Source organism: Rhinopithecus bieti, unplaced genomic scaffold (genome assembly GCF_001698545.2).
Source record: "Rhinopithecus bieti isolate Rb0 unplaced genomic scaffold, ASM169854v2 scaffold_42380, whole genome shotgun sequence".
Classification (NCBI taxonomy): Eukaryota; Metazoa; Chordata; class Mammalia; order Primates; family Cercopithecidae; genus Rhinopithecus; species Rhinopithecus bieti.
In genome coordinates this window covers 44471-63735 of record NW_016818327.1, presented here as the reverse complement: position 1 = coordinate 63735, position 19265 = coordinate 44471, and the positions used below count along the sequence as shown (strand labels likewise).

At 39.4% G+C, this 19265-nt stretch overlaps 1 protein-coding gene across 1 annotated transcript in view; it reads right to left on the bottom strand.

Moving 5' to 3' along the window:
* The window catches only part of CADPS2 (calcium dependent secretion activator 2), a 366001-nt gene extending 350732 nt beyond the window's left edge, over positions 1-15269 (bottom strand). The window contains 3 exon segments of the mRNA XM_017856925.1: positions 5967-6208; positions 6211-6298; positions 15072-15269. Of these exon segments, the coding sequence (XP_017712414.1) occupies positions 5967-6208; positions 6211-6298; positions 15072-15269 (528 nt within the window).
* Between the last annotated feature and the right edge of the window lie 3996 nt (positions 15270-19265).

Here is a 19265-nt window from a genome sequence, read left to right as displayed (position 1 = left end):
TCTTATGGATGAACAAAGAAAGTTGTTTCTTGAGGTGAAATCTAATCCTAGTGAAGATGCTGTGAACACTGTTGAAATGACAAAGGATTTAGAATATTTATACAAATGTAGCTGATAAAGCAGTGGCAGGGTATGAGAGGACTAATTCCAATTTTAAAAGATGTTCTTCTATGGATAAAATATTATCAAACAGTGTCAGATATTATTCGGAAATCTTCTGTGAAGAGTGAATCACCGTGGCAAACTTCATTGTTGTCTTATTTAAAGAAACTGCTATAGCCAACCTAGTGAGTAAGCAGCCATCCACATCAAGGTGAAACCAGCAAAAAGATTATGACTTGCTGAGGGATCAAATGATTGGTAGCATTTTTTAAAACATACAGTATTTTTAAGTTAAGGTACATAGGTTATTTTTTAAACATAATGTTATTATACACCTAATAGACTACAGTACAGTACAAACAAAAATTTTATATACAGTGTGAAATTTAAAAAAATTGTGTGACCTACTTTATTGCAATATTCACTTTGTGGCAGTGGTCTGGAACTGGACCCACAATATCTCCAAGGTATGCTTGCATGACATTCAGGGGAAAAAAAGTGTCTTGGCTGCTTTCTAAACAATTTATTTTCATAATTTCTGTAAAATGATTATTATTTGTCCTTATTTACAGGGGTACTCTTTCTTTTTGTTTTAAAATCAATCAAAGATAATCCTCAAGCTTTTCTTTCAAATCTCAAAACTGAAAGAAATTATAATTTTAGCTTAGACATATAAAGAGCTTGGAAGTCATCACTCCCACCCTTAGAATAAAAAGTTGGGCAAGCTGCAAATCATTGACTTTTCTTGAACTTCTCAGAGAACTGAGGGTGCAGGGGAAACCACTAACCAAAATCTAGAAAGACGGGCAAATCCAGAAAGACGCAGTACTTGGAGCAGAAGTTGCTGTATGCCATGAGTGGTAGGAACATTTACTTGTCTAGTAATTTTGAAAAATTACTAGGAGCTGGGTGCAGATAGTAAGAAATTCCTGGAGCCACAGTCATAAAGATGCCCTCAAACTTTGCTGGACTTTCCTTTTAGTTACCCCACCAAGTTCTCATAGTGAGGATCCAAAAAAGATCCCCATATGGCCATGGCAGAAAAAAGGAGGAGAAAGTCATTGTTCAATCTCCCAGATCCTTCTCTTCAACAAAAGCAGAAAGGTTTTGCCTGAGGAAAACATTGAAAACTTATCCCAGGTGGAGGAAGAAAATACCACCCCACTCCAGCCCTCTTGACTCACGTACTGAAAAGCAAAAACAAAAAACAGAGTGAACAGGAGACAGTACTTCAAAAAAAGAGACTAGGAAACTGCAGTCAGGGAACAGAATGAAGAACATGGTAGTAGGAGGGAGCAATCCTTCTAGACCAGAGACAAAAACACTTACAAAGGTTATAGGTCCACTAAAAGATTGAGATTTAATCAGATTAAAGGACACTCTATCTCTCCAACACCTTACCACAACACCAACACAGTTCCAGGATGACAAGAGTGGATTGGTGACAGCTAAAAAAGCTGTAGGATGTAGACTTTCTCTGGGGCGGAGTACTTAGGGAAGCCCAGTCAAAAGGGGAGACAAAAATAAGGATACTGGAGGAATTTGAAATTTCTCGTACTTATGGCTACAAGAAACATTAAACATTAAACACAGCTCAACTCCTACTCAGATTAACATAAATATTCATATGAAAGCCTTAGTTACCTCAGTTCTCAGTTCTCGTTACCTGATATATCCGGCTTACAACAAAAAAATTATGAGGCACGTCAAAAGCAAAAAGACAAAAGAAACAGTCCGGAGAGATAAAGCAAGCATCTGAACTAGATTCAGATATGAGACAGATGTTAGAATTATCAAACAAGGAATTTAAATTACTATTATTAATTGGCTAAGGGCCCTAATGTAAAAGTTGAAAACATGCAAGAACAATGCATAATACAAGCAGGAGATGGAAACTACCAAAAAATCAAAAGGAAATGCTAGAAATAAAAAAAAAACATCGTGAAAGAAATGAAATATGCCTTCGATGGGCTCATTAGCCTATCATATTAGCAATCCTAATACTTGACATTGCTGAGGAAAGAATCAGCGAGCTTAAAGAAATGTCAATAAAATCTTCCCAACCTGAAATACAAAGAGAAAAAGAGTTGAACAAACAACAGAATATCCCAGGACTATGGGATAACACGGGTGATACAAATATGGGTGACATAAACATATCTGGAATACCAGAAAAAGAATAAAGAGGGGACAGGACAGAAGGAATATTTGAAGTTAATAATAGCAGCGAACTTTCCAAAATTAAAGATAGACACTGACCCACAGATACAGGATGCTCAGAAAAACACCAAGCAAAAGAAATACACACACACACACATACACACACACACACACACACACACACACCCCTAGACACAGTATATTCGAATTGCAGAAAAAATGGAAGAAGGAAAACTCTTGAAGGAAGCCATAAGGGGGAAAATAACACCTTACCTCTAAAGGGTAAAGGATAAGAACTACATTAGACTTCTCATCAGAAATCATGCAAACAAAAAGACAGTGTGGTGAAATTTTCAGAGTGTTGAAAGAAAAAAAAACTAACAGATAATTCTATATCCAGTGAAATCATACTTTAAATGTGAAGAATAAACAAGGACTTTCTCAGACAAAAACTGAGAGACTGCATCACCACTAGTCTTGGCCTGCAAGACATGTTAAAAGTTCTTCAGAGATAAGGAAAATAGTATTGGTAAGAAACCTGAATCTACATAAAGAAATGAAAAAGCATCAGAGGAAGAATAAATGAAAGTAAAATATATATAATATTTTATTTTTCCTATTTTTAATTGAGCTAAAAGATAACTGTTCAAAGCAATAATAGAAAGAATATATTGGGGGTTATAGTATATTGTAAGTGAAGTGAATGACAGCAATGTCACAAGGGATGAGAGGAAGGAATTGGGTATACTCTATTATGGAGTAGCTGCAGTACACATGAAGCCTTATAGCACAGTGTTATCTGAGGGTAGGCTTAGATTATTTAAACATGTATATTTTAAACTCTAGGATAATCACCAAAATTTTGTTTCTTAAAAAAATGTATAAACAGTACACCAAAAGATAAAAAAATGGAATTCATATAAAGTGTTCAATCAAAATTAGAGAAGGCATAAAAAGTAGGGGAGGGCAAAGAACAAATGCATGGAAGTGGTAAAAGCTGCAAAGATTATAAAATTTAATCCAAGTGTATTAGTAATCACCTTAAATATGAGTAGCCTAAACATACCCATTAAAAGAACAAGATGATCCATCTGGATTTTAAAAAAAGAAAACTTCGGCCAGGCGCGGTGGCTTACTTCTGTAATCCCAGCACTTTGGGAGGCCGAGGTGGGCAGATCATGAGGTCAGGTGATCGAGACCATCCTGGCCAACATGGTGAAACCCTGTCTCCACTAAAAACACAAAAATTAGCCAGGCATGGTGGTGTGTGCCTGTAATCCCAGCCACTCGGGAGGCTGAGGCAGGAGAATCAGTTGAACCCAGGAGGTAGAGGTTGCAGTGAGCTGAGATCACACCACTGCACTCCAACCTGGGCAACAGAGCAAGACTCTGTCTCGAAAAAAAAGAAAAACTTCAAGACCCAATTGCACACTGTCTATAAAACATCCACTTTAAAAATAAAGACTTAGGTTAAAAGTAAACAGATGGAGAAAGAGACACCATGTCAACCTTAGTAAAAAGAAAGCTGGAGTGGCTATATTAGCTTAAGACAATGTAGACTTCAGAAAAGGAAAATAATCAGGGATAAAAGGAATACTATATCACGATAAAGGAGTCAATTCTACAAAAAGACATAACAATCCTAATACAAATATATGTACCTAATAGAGTATCAAAATATATGAGACAAATACTGATAGAACTGAAAGGACAAATAAACAAATCTGCTATTTTTTATTGTTGTTGTTGTTCAGGTCAATGCTGAGCACGGACAAACCCACTGTTATAGTCGGAGATCTGAATTGCAAGTAGGTTTCATATCACGGAAGACTAAAACCAGGGTGCCCATAGTCCAGCTGATTCTTTAGTAGGCAGACAACTTAAACATATTTTAAGCTAATAACATAAACTCATAGGAACATGGAAATATATTTTATAACCTTGTAACATCTAGTATATTCTCATCCATATGTAGTAACTCATTTAGAGGTCTTATAATTTCTTTGTTTTAAAATCAATCAAAAATAATCCATAAGCTTTTCTTTCAAATCTCAGAACTGAAAGGAATTATACCTCTAACTGAGACATATAAAGAGCTTGGAAGTCATCACTCCCATCCTCATAATAAAAAGCTGGGCAAGCTGCAAGTAAATGACATTTCTTGGACTTATCAAGTCTTTTCTTATAGATTTTAGCCACTATAGAAGAAAAAATATGTTTTTTCACTCAACTTGGATTCCCGCATACCTACAGAGGTTTTGGACTTGAATAAAGCTCAACAAATGTCTACTGAATATCTGAATCTGAATTTTCCCACTAAATTATGTTCATCAACATTTATTTGTACAGGTGAGCTACTGTTTCACTAAAAATACAAAGTTCCAGCTGAAGTTACCTTTTAAATAGAAGATTTTGGTTTTATAGTCATCTTCCACTATTATCAAATAACTACCTGGTTTAATAAAACAATGAAATCAACTATGGTGAGTACACAAATTATTCACAGAGTTAAAGCTCCACAGTGATTTACTATTAACTCTATTAATTTGTTGATTTGAAATGATCCACAAATTACCAATGCAAAGTAATCAATATGGACATAACTCTGAAATTAAGAGATGATTTGCAAAAAGATTAAAATAAAATGTACATTATAGAAGTGTAACTCTTAAGGAATACATAAATTTTAAGTGTCAGAATTTTATCAATTTAAGTTGTATATTAGGGCAAAATAATTTATACCCCAACATAAACAAACAAAATGCAAATACAGAAGGACCACATTATTAGACAAATCATTGGATTTAAAAAATGAAAACTGTGAAACATGATCTTATTCCCCCCCACCAACTTTTTTTTTTTTTTTTTTAAGATGAGTCTTGCTTTGTTGCCAGGCTGGAGCGCAGTGACATGATCTCAGCTCACTACAACCTCCGCTTCCCAGGTTCAAGTAATTATCCTGCCTCTGCCTCCTGAGTAGCTGGGGCTACAGGTGCGCACCACCACACCCAGCTAATTTTTCTATTTTTAGTAGAAACCAGGTTTCACCATGTTGCCCAGGATGGTCTCTATCTCCTGACCTCAAGATCCACCTGCCTCAGCCTCCCAAAGCGCTGTTACAGGCGTGAGCCACTATGCCTGGCCTTTATCCCATTTTTGTATGTATAGCTAGAATAACAACTGAAGAGAAAATATAATATAGACTCTGTCATGTCTTTAAATTACATATTTCAACAATCATCCTCAATTTATTTCTATCTGGGTGAGTTAAATTAAAAAAATTTGAAATTTCATTACTTCCATACAACTCAGAAGATCAGCATCATATCTTTATAAAATACTATTTTGCAGTGAGAAATACCTATTTATTATAATTTGCCAAGCTTCTTCAGATAGGAGGTGATTTTCATTTTACTCTACAGGGCATGGCCCATTTATACCTAATAGACACAAACTGATGTCCTAAAATAGGGCACATAGGGACAATTATTTACTGGATAAGAAGTACTGATATTCTTTCCCTTCTACTAAATACGTCTTTCAAAACTTCTCTCATCACTATGTGATTTATTAAAATTCAATTTTGCTCAACTTTCCAAGTAAAGTGATTATAGCAAGTAAAGTACATCTTCATAGGCTTGTAAAAACTTCATGTTTATTCCACGAGTCAGACAGGGGAATGGAAAATACCATAAACCACTTACCTGACATGCATTATAAAGGAGTTGGTGTTCTAGTTTTTTAATACCCAGAATCTGCTGAAACATTTCATAGAGTTGTTCCTTGCTCAGAATAAGTTCAGACACTGCACTTAAGGTCATTCTATTTGGCTGTTTGCACAAGTCCTCTTCACCCCTGTAAATGGCATCATATTTGGCTATCCATGAGCTCAACACCGTCTCTTTGCTCAAGCCATCTATTTCTGGCAAACTCCGCACACGTTTTCTATGTTTTTCTTAAATACTTCTCTGAAGTCATTAGCAGAACATCCTCCACTCTGAACCATTCTGGCCACTCGGTCACTCTTTAGAAAAACCTGAAAAACAAATGAACAAAAAAACCCAATTACAATTAGGTGTGGGTGCTAACACCACTTGCTTTCAGCAGTCCAGCCAGAATTTCTACAAATATTTCAGCCAAATAGTCCACAATGATTCAAAATGTTTTATAATACATGGTAACCAATGTCATAACGGTGGCCCCAAATCTGTCTAAAATGTTAAAATGTTTAGGAGACACAGCATACAGTTAAAAAACAAAACAAAACAAAACCTGTAAGATAGTTTACTTTGACCTGTATGTCTCCCACCTCTAAAACTAAATCCTTTAGAGTGACGTCCTTATGAATGTGATTTGTGCTCTTATACACAGACTCCAGAACTCTCTCATGCCTTCCACCACATGTGTTCAGAGTGAAAGGACAGCTGTCTGTGAATCAGGAAGCAGGTCTTCACAGACACCAAATGGGCTAACACCCTGATTTTGGACTTCCCAAATCTCCAGAACTGTGAGAAATAAATGACCATTGTTTATAAGAAAAAAAAAAAAAGATTAGGAAAACTGGAGATATGAACCCAACATCCATACCTGTGTCTGAGAGTTCTAGTTGGTTTTTCAGCAAGGAGAGAATCCTCTATCATTTGAGTGTGGACTTGAAGACCAATAGTAGGGTAAGTCTAGTATCCAAGTCTATATTCATCATATGTAATTTTTACTCAAAATTGCCCAACAGCTGGGAGGCTAGAATATACCTGTCCCCATTCCTGATTTTACCACCTCTGCAACTTCTCACACACTTATCATAACTAGGAAGAATGGAGGCTTGAAAAAGCAATACCTCTAAGGGACTTCTAATTGTCCATTACTACTGGAAAGAAAATAAAATAAAAACAATGACAACCATAGGGTAAGATGTTCATGAGACAGGTAGCAAGGGTTGGGTAAAAATAAGTACAGTAATAAGGTCATATTTGGGAAGAGACACCAGATTTGGCCTTAAATCTCTCTATTCTGCTAAGTTATGTATCTAAGTATCCGTTAAGATTCATTAAACATCTATTATGCTGTCAATATTCCTAAGAATCCTCTATAAGCCATGTAAGACTGCTTTTATTATTGCTTTATTCTTTCCATAATGTCAAAACACTCTCCCAAAAAAGCCTGCAGGACAATTTAATAGAACCTCCATAAATTTTTTGCTGTTATTGAGCTTACAGAACAAAAATTCATGTCAACTTTTTTTTTGAAACAGGGTCTCACTCTGTCGCCCTGGCTGGAGCCCAGTGACACAATCACAGCTCACTGCAGTCTTGACATCCCAGGCTCAAGCAATCCTCCCACCTCAGCTTCCCAAGTAGCTAGGACCTGCAAACACACACCATCATGCCTGGGCTAGTTTTTGTAATTTTTTTGTAGATATGGGGTCTCACTTATGTGGCTCAGGCTGGTCTCAAACTCCTGGGCTCAAGTAATCCTCCTGCCTTGACCTCCCAAAGTGCTAGGATTACAGGCATGAGCCTCAACTTTTACCCTAAGAACTGACTCATTATAGTGATGTACTCCCAAGTTATGATCATACTACTTGCACCACACTTCCATGCCTGTCTGCATGTGGGCAAGCAGCACACCTGCTTGATACAGTCAAAGTGGACTCACTTGAACCACTGGCTGGCACGCTCAACCACCTGACCCCAAGCCTTTTCCCTCCACTTTAGTTCTCTCTCTTAAGGTCACTCACACTAACTGTTTTTCTTGTTTCCTATCTTTGCTCAATGGCAAGAAGATTCCTGGAACTCAAATATTTTGGTTGACAGACTTACGTACTGAACCACTGACAGTAAATTCTGCATTGGCAAATAAGATGCTCCTCAAACTACAATGAGGTTACGTCCTAATGAGTCTGTCATAAGTTAAAAATATCATATTAAAAAAGCATTTAATACACCTAACTTACCTGAAACATGCTCAAAACACATTAGCCTACAGTTGGGAAAAAAATCATCTAATGCAAAGCTTACTTTATGATAAAGTATTGAATATCTCATGTAATTTGTCAAATATTATACTGAGTATGAAAAGCAGAACGGCTATATAGGCAGTCAAAATATGGTTTCCACTGAGTTATATCACTTTTGTACCATTATAAAGTTGAAAAATCATAAGCAGAACTGTCATGAGTCAGGGATCCTCTGTGTGTGTAACACATTCCCAAAATTCTTCCTCTGTCTTTACCAACTCTGGCTCAATTACTTACTATTGGAAAGTCTCCCTGTCTTACTATGTTTTTAAGGCAACACAAATTAATTCTTAAGTGACAGGTATACGAATAGTGCTTTAAATATTTCTATATCAAAGACAACGAAATTGAGATGTTTAACAATATGTTTTGTCTAAGAATGACAAGAACTACTTCAGAACTCAGATGTGTCTCCACCTCTCTTCTCAACCTCATCTAATCACTCTTATTGAGCAGTGACATTTAACATAAACTGTATATTTATAACCTGCATAAGAAGTATTCATACGCAATTTAAAACTATATTCACAAAGATTGAAAGTATTTATACATATGATCGCATATATTACCTTATATACACATGATTTTAGTCTATTTGTACCCTAATTTCTGCAATAGTTGTATCTCAAGGTGGAACTCAGGGAAGCTCAGTAGTTAAAGGGATGGACTCTGCCAGCTATTAATCTGTTGCTTCTCAGCTCCATTTTTCCACGTTTCCATTGCCCTGCCTGTGTCAGCTAACACAATCTTTTTTTTTTTTTTTTTTTTTTTGCTCTGTCACCCAGGCTGGAGTGCGATGGCATCATGTCGGTTCACTGCAAACTCCGCCTCCCAGGTTCAGGTGATTCTCCTGCCTCAGCCTCCTAAGTTGCTGGGACTATGGGCGTGTGCCACCATGGCCAGTTAATTTTTGTATTTTTAGTAGAGACAGGGTTTCACCATGTTGGTCAGGCTGGTCTCGAACTCCTGACCTCATGATCCGCCTGCCTCAGCCTCCCAAAGTGCTGAGATTACAGGTGTGAGCCACGGCGCCCAGCCAGCTAACACAATTTTAAGCAACGTCGGCAGAGGCTGCCAGAGGACGTACACTGGAAGAAAAAGGGTTCTTCTTCCTGGTTCTCTTCTTACCTGAAGGCATGTGGCAGCAACCCTTGGCCAGCTTTTCTCCAGACCCCTCTGAATGGTCTCCCATTGTACCAACCCCACTGGCAGATTCCCAGTGAGTTCTGCAGTGTGGCACCCCTCTGTGGACAGCTTCCCCCTAGAACCCCAGAAGGCCAATCCCCTGCAAGTCTCCCTACAACACTTGAGTGAACTACTGTGCCATGCAGTGAGACACACCTTCTCCAGTGAGGTCTGGATTCCAGCCCTGGGGTAGGGGGTGCCTCTTTGGGTACTCTGTTCCCTATTTCTGCTACTCCTATATTCTTTAGAGTATTCTTTACCCATAGTAACCTATTTATTATTGTTTATATTAAGTGTTCCCTGTTCAATTATTGTGTGTTCTCTGTCTTCATAGTGCACTCTAACTGATACAAAAATACCGAAGAGCTGCAGCATTGTCCCTATAGGAAAATATTCTAAGTCAAAACAACAAACTTTGAGAAATTTAGTAATGTGTGTATAGTTTGACCAGCAAGATATAAAGTGAAGTATGAATACCTTAGGAGGGTCATCAGAAAACCCTTTAATTGCTTAATTTCTAATACGCTAAGTTGGCAGGCATTTTATATTTTCCAAGTTCTTCTGACTAACGGAGTCAGAGCTAGATTCCACCAAGTAACCAAACCACATTTTTGAAACAAGGACACTAAGAAACTTACATTTCTGAATTCATTTCCCCTACAAAGCCATACCTGAAACCATACTCAATCCAATTAGATGTAATATAATCAACATTTAGTAAGTGTTAACAGCATTTCAGGGATTCTGCTAAGTGTTGGGGGCACAAGGAGAAATGAGCCAAAGGCCTTGCCTTCAAACAGTCACAGCACCTGAGAGAGACAGGATACACATGAAAATATAATAGGGTGACGGCAGCAATGGAAACCCACACAGAGGGAGAAAAGGCAAAAGAAAAGAAGTTATTAACTCTGTTGGGGGGGCAGAGTATGAGAGGAGAGGAGCATAGGGCAGAGACAAGAGACTCATGTTTTGAACAACCCATGAATTGTGTGACAGGGAAAGAGAGAAAAAAAGGATACTTCAAGAACAAGAAAGTAAAAGAATAATGGCAATAAAGCACAAAAGAATAACACTGCAAGGCCTTTTGAGGGAAATACAAGGACTTTCATACTAGCAGGGACATTCACTATAAGAGTAGTGGGGGAGGGAGGACTCTGGGCTCTATCTGGTGACGCAGAGATCCAGGGTAGCTGGGTAGCCAAGGTGCTAAAATGGTGAGATACATGCGTTAGGTAAATGGTGGCAGCACCAAGGGTAGACAACAAGTGACCAGAGCAGACACTGGGACATCAGTTATCACATGAACACAACAGACCTGGTGGAAAACAATAAGGGCTAGGATTAGGCTAGAGAGAAAGGTGGAGTTAAAGAGGATTTGGGAAATAGAATAAATGTGTCTTGGTAATTTACAAAATGTGGAAACATAAAACAGGGAAAACTGGAAAATTGCATGTTTTTTACTGAGGTGTCTAGATTCCAGTAACCAAAAATAAAGAATACAGGTAGAAGCCCATGTGTGTGCATTTGTATATGGTGGTGAATGTTGGGAGAGTCATGGAAAATCAGTTTAGTTTTGGTACAGGTCAGCTTTGGAGAAAAAGTATGGTAAAAAACAAAACAAAACAAAACAGAAAGAATCAAGACAAAATCTTCTGAAATGCCTACATTTTAAATTTGGCAAAAGAACTGGATCCATGGCAGGTTGGTGGTGTCAGAGTAGAAGAAAAAATATGGATTTACTAGCAGTCAAGAAAGGAGATGGTTTCAGGATAAGAGAGACAGAGACAGTCTCAGTCAAGATAAGAGAGATAGAGACAGTCCCACAAGCCTTTTAAAAACCTCCCTTTGTCCATTTGTCCATCTCACCATGAGAGAGAGACAGAGAATTACCAAGTGCCATAATAGAAATCAGGTCAAATGAAGAGAGATTTGCTGGTTTTTTTTATCATCGCCAGGTCACTTTTGACAGACAAGATTTACTGGAGTGGTGAAGAGCAGAAGCTCTCGTCTCCGGAGAGGAAGTCCTGTCTTCCTATCACCTTATTCATCTACCTTACTCTTTCATGTTGCTCTGTTTTTTATTTCCGCATATAACATCATCCGACATGCATTTATTGTGCGTCCCCCCACCAAAATAGAAGGTAACCACCTCAGCAGCAACTTTGTTTTGTTTGCTCAAAATCCAGTACCTAACACAGAGCCTGTCCCTTAGTGACAGCTTAGTAAAAATTTGTTGGCCAGCGCAGTAGCTCACACCTGTAATCCCAGCACTTTGGGAGGCCAAGATGAGCAGATGGCTTGAGCTCACAAGTTCGAGACCAGGCTGGGCAAAGTGGTGAAACCCTGCTCTACCAAAAATACAGAAAATTAGCTGGGCATAGTGGCACATGCCTGTTGTCCTAGCTACACAGTAGACTGAGGTGGGAAGATTGCTCAGTCCCAAAAGCTGGAAGTTGTAGTGAGCCATGATCACACCACTGCACTCCAAACTGGGTGACAGAGTGAGACTCTGTCTAAAGAAAAAAAATTATATATATATATATATATATACACACACATATATATGTTGAGAAAAAGTAATTCCTACCCCCACACACTGAAATCTCCAGAGATAAACAGGAGGATTATACACGCAACTAACTCACAGGTGTCCTACAATACTGATGACTGTGGGAAAAGAACCAGGGGATGGATAAATATCCAGTAACTGGAAGTCTAGAAGTGATATATTGAAAGGCACAAGCTCTAGAAGGAAATGGGCTTTCACACAGGGGAGGAAGAGTAACGATCTGAAAGCAGGAATGAAGACCCATTCTCTTGGCCCTATGTGGAGAGGACAATGAAAGGCCCACCATCATAAGAAGGCTACATTTCCCCTCTGCCCTCAGTCTGCTGATTAGGTGTGGGACCTTCCACATCACACATACTCTGAAGGCCATCATGAAGCCTGATCCATCAACCTTTAATTTTACTTAAGCTCCGCATTTAGATCTCTAATATCACTCCTATCTCTCCTTAGGTGTCCCACTGGCACTCTAAATAAGTCTCAGAGTTCATGACTTTTCCAATATTTGTTCTGCTTCCTGCTTGCCTATCTCAATGAGTGACAAATCCCAGTTTCCATCCTCGAGGGCCTGGAAATCATTCCTGACTCCTCACATCCTCCATGCTACATTCCCCAACATACAACTTGTCCCTGAACCCTGCTGATTATATCCCCTCAATTCCTCTCAAGCCCTTCTTCACCTCTCCATCTCCCACAACAGTTCTCCCTCCCTTTCCCTGGGGCTCAAGGGATAAGAGCAAACAGTCTTGCAACTGGTCTCTGCCTCAGAGGTTTTTCTGGCAGTCACCCTATTCCTACTACCATTTTTTCCAAACTTATTGTCAATTGGCATATATATATTTTTTAAACACTGATCATTTAAATCCTCCTACAGCTTAAAACTGTTTCATTGGTTTCATTGGTCTTCCACCGAAATCGTCACCATGGCCTCTGAGGTCCCACTTCAAAAATGTCTCAAATGAGGCTGGGCACAGTGGCTCATGCCTATATCCTAGCACTTTGGGAGGCCAAAGTGAGAGGATCGCTTGAGCTCAGGAGTTGGAGATCAGCCTGGGCAAAACCCTGTCTTTACAATAAAATTTAAAAATTAGCCAGGTGTGGTGGCACATGCCTGTAGTCCTGGCCACTCGGGAGGCTGAGACAGGTGGATCACTTGACCCCAGGAGGTTTTTTTTTTTTTTTTTTTGAGATGGAATCTCACTCTGTCATCCAGGCTGGAGTCCAGTGGCGCCATCTCAGCTCACTGCAACCTCTGCCTCACAGGCTGAAACGATTCTCTCGCCTCAGCCTCTGAGTAGCTGGGACTACAGGCACAGGCCACTACACCCAGCTAATTTTTTTGTATTTTTAGTAGAGACGAGGTTTCACCATGTTAATTAGGTTGGTCTCGAACTCCTGACCTGAAGTGATCCACCCGCCTCAGCCTCCCAAAGTGCTGGGATTACAGGCGTGAGCCATGGTGCCCAGCCATGAGCCCAGGAGTTCTAAGCTGCAGAGAGCTATGATCTCGCTACTGCACTCCGGCAGTGAAACCTTTTTTTTTTTTTTTTTTTTTTAAAGTCCAAACTTCCTCCTCTCTGGTTTCATCACAAGTTATTCTTCCTTGCTGGATCTCTGTGCTCCAATCCCACAGGACTTTTAAAAACCTCCCATTGTCTACCTCACCATCCACTAATTATCTTAGTCGCCATTCAGATCTCCACCCAGTTGATCCTTCCTCAGGAATTTCTTCCCCAGTCACCCAGGTTTGGCCAGATCCTGTATCATATGCTGTTACAGGACCTTTTCTTTTTTCTTTAAGATATTGATCACACTGTTACTGTAATATTTAAGTAAAAAATTTAATTCCCATCTCTTTTCCTCACTGAACAGTAAGTTCCATGAAGTCAAAGACTGTTTCATTCACCATTCTATCTGTAGCACCTAGCACTAGGCCAGGTACATAGATAGCAAGCACCCAGAAAATACCCACTGGATGAGTGAATGAGTGGTTCGAATGGTTAAACCAATGATTTAACTCCCCCATCCATGCGCTTGTATAATTTAAATAATTAATGAATCAGGAAGAGGGAACAATACTGCAGAGGAAGAAATCACAATGAATAACATCACAGAGGAAGGGCTGGACTGTGGTGGCTCATGCCTGAAATCCCAGAACTTTGGGAGGCAAAGGTGGGAAAATAACTTGAGCATAAGAGTTTGAGACCAGCCTGGGCAACATGGCAAGACCTCATCTCTACAAAAAAATGTACAAATAACCATATACAGTGGTGCACGCCTGTACTCCCAGCTACTCGGGAAGCTGAGGTGGAAGGATAGCTTGAGCCTAGGAGTTTGAGGCTGCAGTGAGCCATGCACTCCAGCCTGGGTGACAGAGTAAGACTATCACTTAAAAAAATACTACTACTACTAATAATAATAATGTTGCAGAGGAAAGAGGGAAAGAGTGAGCCTAGTCATGTGAGAAGCAGCTGATCAACTGCCTGGAGAGCAGGGCTCTCAGTACAGTGAGAAAGAACCCCTGGATAAGCAAAGAAGAATAGGTACAGAGATGTAATTTGATACAGGAGGCAATGGAAAACACTAAATAAGTAAGGAAGTGACATGTTGAAAGATTACTTTTAGAGAGTATTTAGCAGAGGAGTAGTAAGTAGGAAGGCAGAGGTGTGAGCAAAACTAGGGCAGACTTTAAAGCTGTGAAACCCATACACTTGCATAATTTAAATAATTAATGAACCAGTAAGGTTTACTGATTCCTATTATATGCTCATATAGGAAAGGAGTATAAAACATGGACCTTGTCCATATGAAAAGGGGAGGAAACGATATCAGGGGGAAGGAAGCATAATGAGTAATGTCCCAAAGGAGAGAGATTAGTTTTGTGAGTAAAATAAATTATACTGCCTAATAAATATAATATTATCTAACACTTCCTATAATCTGTGTTCTTACAGAAATAATAACAGAGTTTAAGATAATCTTTCAGGCTTATCAGTTATGAAACTAACAATGATGGGTTTAGTCTCACTAAATATAAAATACCTGAATCCTGCATCCTTTCATAACAACAGTTATCAAGTTAAAGGCAGGTAAAGTGTGGCTACATGTGGAAACTGGTTCCAGAGCTGGTCTCCAGGCATCAGTGGTCACCCTCCAACTTTCTGCTGTGGGACCCAGGATCCTCAGTGAAATTCTGCCTGGAGTACCAGCGGGGCACCATGCTGGTGTCGAAGCTGTCATGGGAATTCCTTACACTGACAAACTCACCAAGGAGCAGATATCCTGTCTCCCTAGAGTTCTTCCTGTATTATCTTCTTTAATCCTCACAATCACCCAGTACCCTCTCCAATATCATTCTCTTTTAAAGGTTAAGTGGTTTAAGCTGAGGAGATAAGTAACTGGCTCAAGGTCATACAGCTACTGGGAGAATAGAGACCCGAATACTGGACCTTTGGACTCTAAAAACACTACTCCTTTACTCCTTTTCTCTCCCATTTCTCCACCCCAGCCTGGGTGCACCTTTGGAAGCCAGATGTCCTGCTGGTTGCTGGCCAACACCTGTGGAATTATCCACCAGTGACTTTCTTGTGAAAATGCCACTGGGCACATACCTTATTCAGTGTGGCAGTTAGGAATCTCACGTCGGAAAACTATGACATACTACGTATGTCACATTTGTCCACATTTCAGTAAATTTTAACTTACATATGGCCTTCAATCTGAGCACCACCAACTGCCACTCTTCCCATTAATCTACTCATATATACCAAATAAGTCACTGAATATCTTATATACCAAATAAGTCACTGAATATCTTAACAAAGTCGTGGTGAACTAATAACAAAAGTGAAATGTGATTACTATAACAAGAAAGTGTATCTGCCAAAAGTCAGTCTGCTCAGCTGTCCAAATAGGGCTTCAAACATACTTTTCCACAGAAGCCCTTATTGTTCACACATTGCTGTTGATTTGAACCATGCATTACTTCTTTGATTTGAAAGAATTTTATAATGATGAGAAAAACATTATCTGCTTGCCAAATCATTGTGGCAATGAGATGTTTCCAAGAAGGCTGCCAGCATGTGTTCAACAAAATGTTGAGAAAAGTATAAGAGGCCCACTTATAAGACATGCCTTTTTCTCCTTAATAATACCAAATAAAATACTGTCTCATAATTTCCGTAACCTATGCTGTCCTTGGAGAAACAGCGATATAGTTTTTAAAACTATTTTCAGGTGTTATCAATTCATGAAGCTTTTCAACTGTAGTGAAGTTTAGTCCCACTAGAAATCAAATAATTTATGGTTTTCCAATATGTAAATACCAGTTTTTTTTTTTTTACATGGAAACATTTTACTTCCTGATTCATACATGTTGTAATCCAAACTTAAAAGAGATGTACTTTAAAAAGGAAAATCTGAACCTTACATGTGCTGAAGCTCTAAGACACGAACTGTTTTACAGGATGGAAACACACTAAGGCAGCATTTGTCCATCTGTGGGACCTGGCTATGACTCACACAAAACAGAGTCCTCTGTGGTGACACCAGATACAGAAACTCAAAGGAGCCCAGTGCTCCATTCTGACTATGCGGTCCAAGAAGACCTGTTAACGCCCTAGATGTGTAGAAAGAACAAGGGTCACATACCAGAAAAGACGAGTGTGCCTCCTCTGATTTCAAGTGAAAACTCTAAAGCGATGTTCTCTCCTTTCATTTCAAGTTATGTTTTGGAAAGGCATTCACCAAGGTAAGTTAAATGATAATGTGTACTAATTTTTTTAAAAAAATTATCCAGTCTATCATTGATAGGCATTCAGGTTGGTTCCAAGTCTTTGCTATTATAAATAGTGCTGCAATAAACATATGTGTGCATGTGTCTGAATAAAGAAAATGTGGCACACATACACCATGGAATACCACACAGCCACAAAAAAAAGAATGAGTTCATGTCCTCTGCAGGGACATGGATGAAGCTGGAAGCTATCATTCCCGGCAAACCAACACAGGACCAGAAAACCAAACACCACACGTTCTCACTCATAAGTGGGAGCTAAACAACAAGAACACATGCACACAGGGAGGGGAACAACATACACCAGAGCCTATTGGGGGGTGCGGGGGGGTAAAGGGAGGGAGAGTGTTAGGACAAACACCCAATGCATGCAGGGCTTAAAATTTAGAAGATGGGTTGATAGGTACAGCAAACCACCATGGCACAGGCACACCCATGCAACAAACCTGCATGTTCTGTACATGCATCCCAGAACCCAAAGTAAAAAAACAAAAAAGAAGAAAAGAAATTATAACCTCTTGAACCTCAAAAACAAAATTAAAGACCTATTCATGCATCTTTTGCCAAAGGAAACAAACTTAAGCTAAGGAAGTGGGGAGGAGAGCAATAAACCCTGGGAAAAGCCACTATAATCCAAAACTTGATGGACTGTCTATATTATTAAAATATTCTTTTAAAAAATGAGTAGGTTCCTGCCTAATTACTCTGTTTATGAGAAACACCGACAATACATTAGAGTAGACAATAAAGTAACTAAGGGGGAGTATCTCAATTACTTTTTAGGGTCCTTCATAAAATTTTATTAATGGCACCTTAAATGTAAACACTACAGAGAAACTGCCAGAAGAATGAGGACTTAGCAGAAAATACATGTCTTTTGCTACAAGTAAATAATGAGAAAACAAGAGTCAAATGTTTACCTTTAAAGTTGGTTTGCTTACCTTTCAACTTTGACATTCATTTGAAAAATGAGGACATTTTATATACTAGGCTGTATCTTGACTGCTCACTACATTGCAATACAATAGGCTTATGTTCAAGCAGCAGTTGGAGAAGGATGCTGTTAGCCCCAGTTAAATATCCACTTCACACAGCATGACTAGAGAGAGATCCTGCTTCCCATCATGACTGATCAGCTCAAGTACCATCTGGAGAGACAGGAGGACATGGAGGCCTGCTGTCAGCTGCTCAGCCACATCCTGGAGGTGCTGTACAGGAAGGACATGGGGCCAACTCAGAGGCACATCCAGATTATCATGGAGAAACTTCTCCAGACTGTGAATCAAACCATCATTTCCCTAGGAACTGATTGTAAGTGCTTGGTGACAGTATTTTTTTTTCCATGTCACTTTGTATGCCCAAAGCCAGTCAATGGATTATTTGTTGGCACTGTTTTGTGCCAGGCTCTATATCCATCCAAGTCTCCCTCAACCTACCTTTCCAGGCTTCTCTTACATTGCTCTCAAGAACATGTTTTCTGTTCCAGTAAAAGGGCACACTTGTGTAGCCCCCTACACTCTGCATACATTCACACCCCCATAGCTTATCCATTTGTTCAACAAATGTTTACCAAGACAAACCAAAATGCCAGGCAATGTGATCAGGTGTCATAAGCAAAATGACAAAGGTTTGCTTCCTTCCTAGAGCTTACAGTGGGGCAAACAAATGGTTATACAAACCGATATGCCTGTGGCTTGATAAATACTAGTGAGAATTTCTGGTGCCATAAGTTTGTAACCAAGTTTGAATCTGGCTAAGGTGGTCATGGTGGCTTCCCTGAGGAGGAGAGTAGAGATCTGAAGACAAAGAATTTGCAAATAAAAAGGAACCAAGGGGCCAGGGGACAGTGGGTGGAGGGAACACAGCCTATCTAAGGGGGCCTTAAGGCAGCTCCCTGGGCTGCTGTGAAGGGCCCGAGAGTAGAGTGGAATGGGAGATGCCTGAAGAGGACCTGAGGTGCCTTTGTCAGGCCTGGAAAGTGCTCTGGTCTTTATCCCAGGAGCATAGAATGCCATCAACACTGAAGGCAGAGAGTCACATGATAAAAACTGTATTTTGAAAATAACTAAAATTTATTTTAGGGACTTAATATATATTAACCCTCACAACTGCATAAAGAAGGTGCTAGTATTTACCTTAAAGGTAAAAAACAACAACAAAAACCCATAAACCATATAGAAGTACACAGACATGGCCAAGATCACACAGTCAGAGTGAGAAAGAGTCAAGATTTAAGCCCAATCTCACTCTAGAGCTCCCCTCTTCACCATCCTGCAATCAAGTTCAGCAGTTTATCAATTTGTGGCTCATTCAACTGAGCTGGCAGGGCCAACAGGTAAATGGACTGGTAAGGATTAGGCAGGAGAATGCTCCTGTTCACCTCTTTGTCAAGCATTCCAATTTGATGGTACTTCTCTATTCTAAGCCATGTTAACACTTCT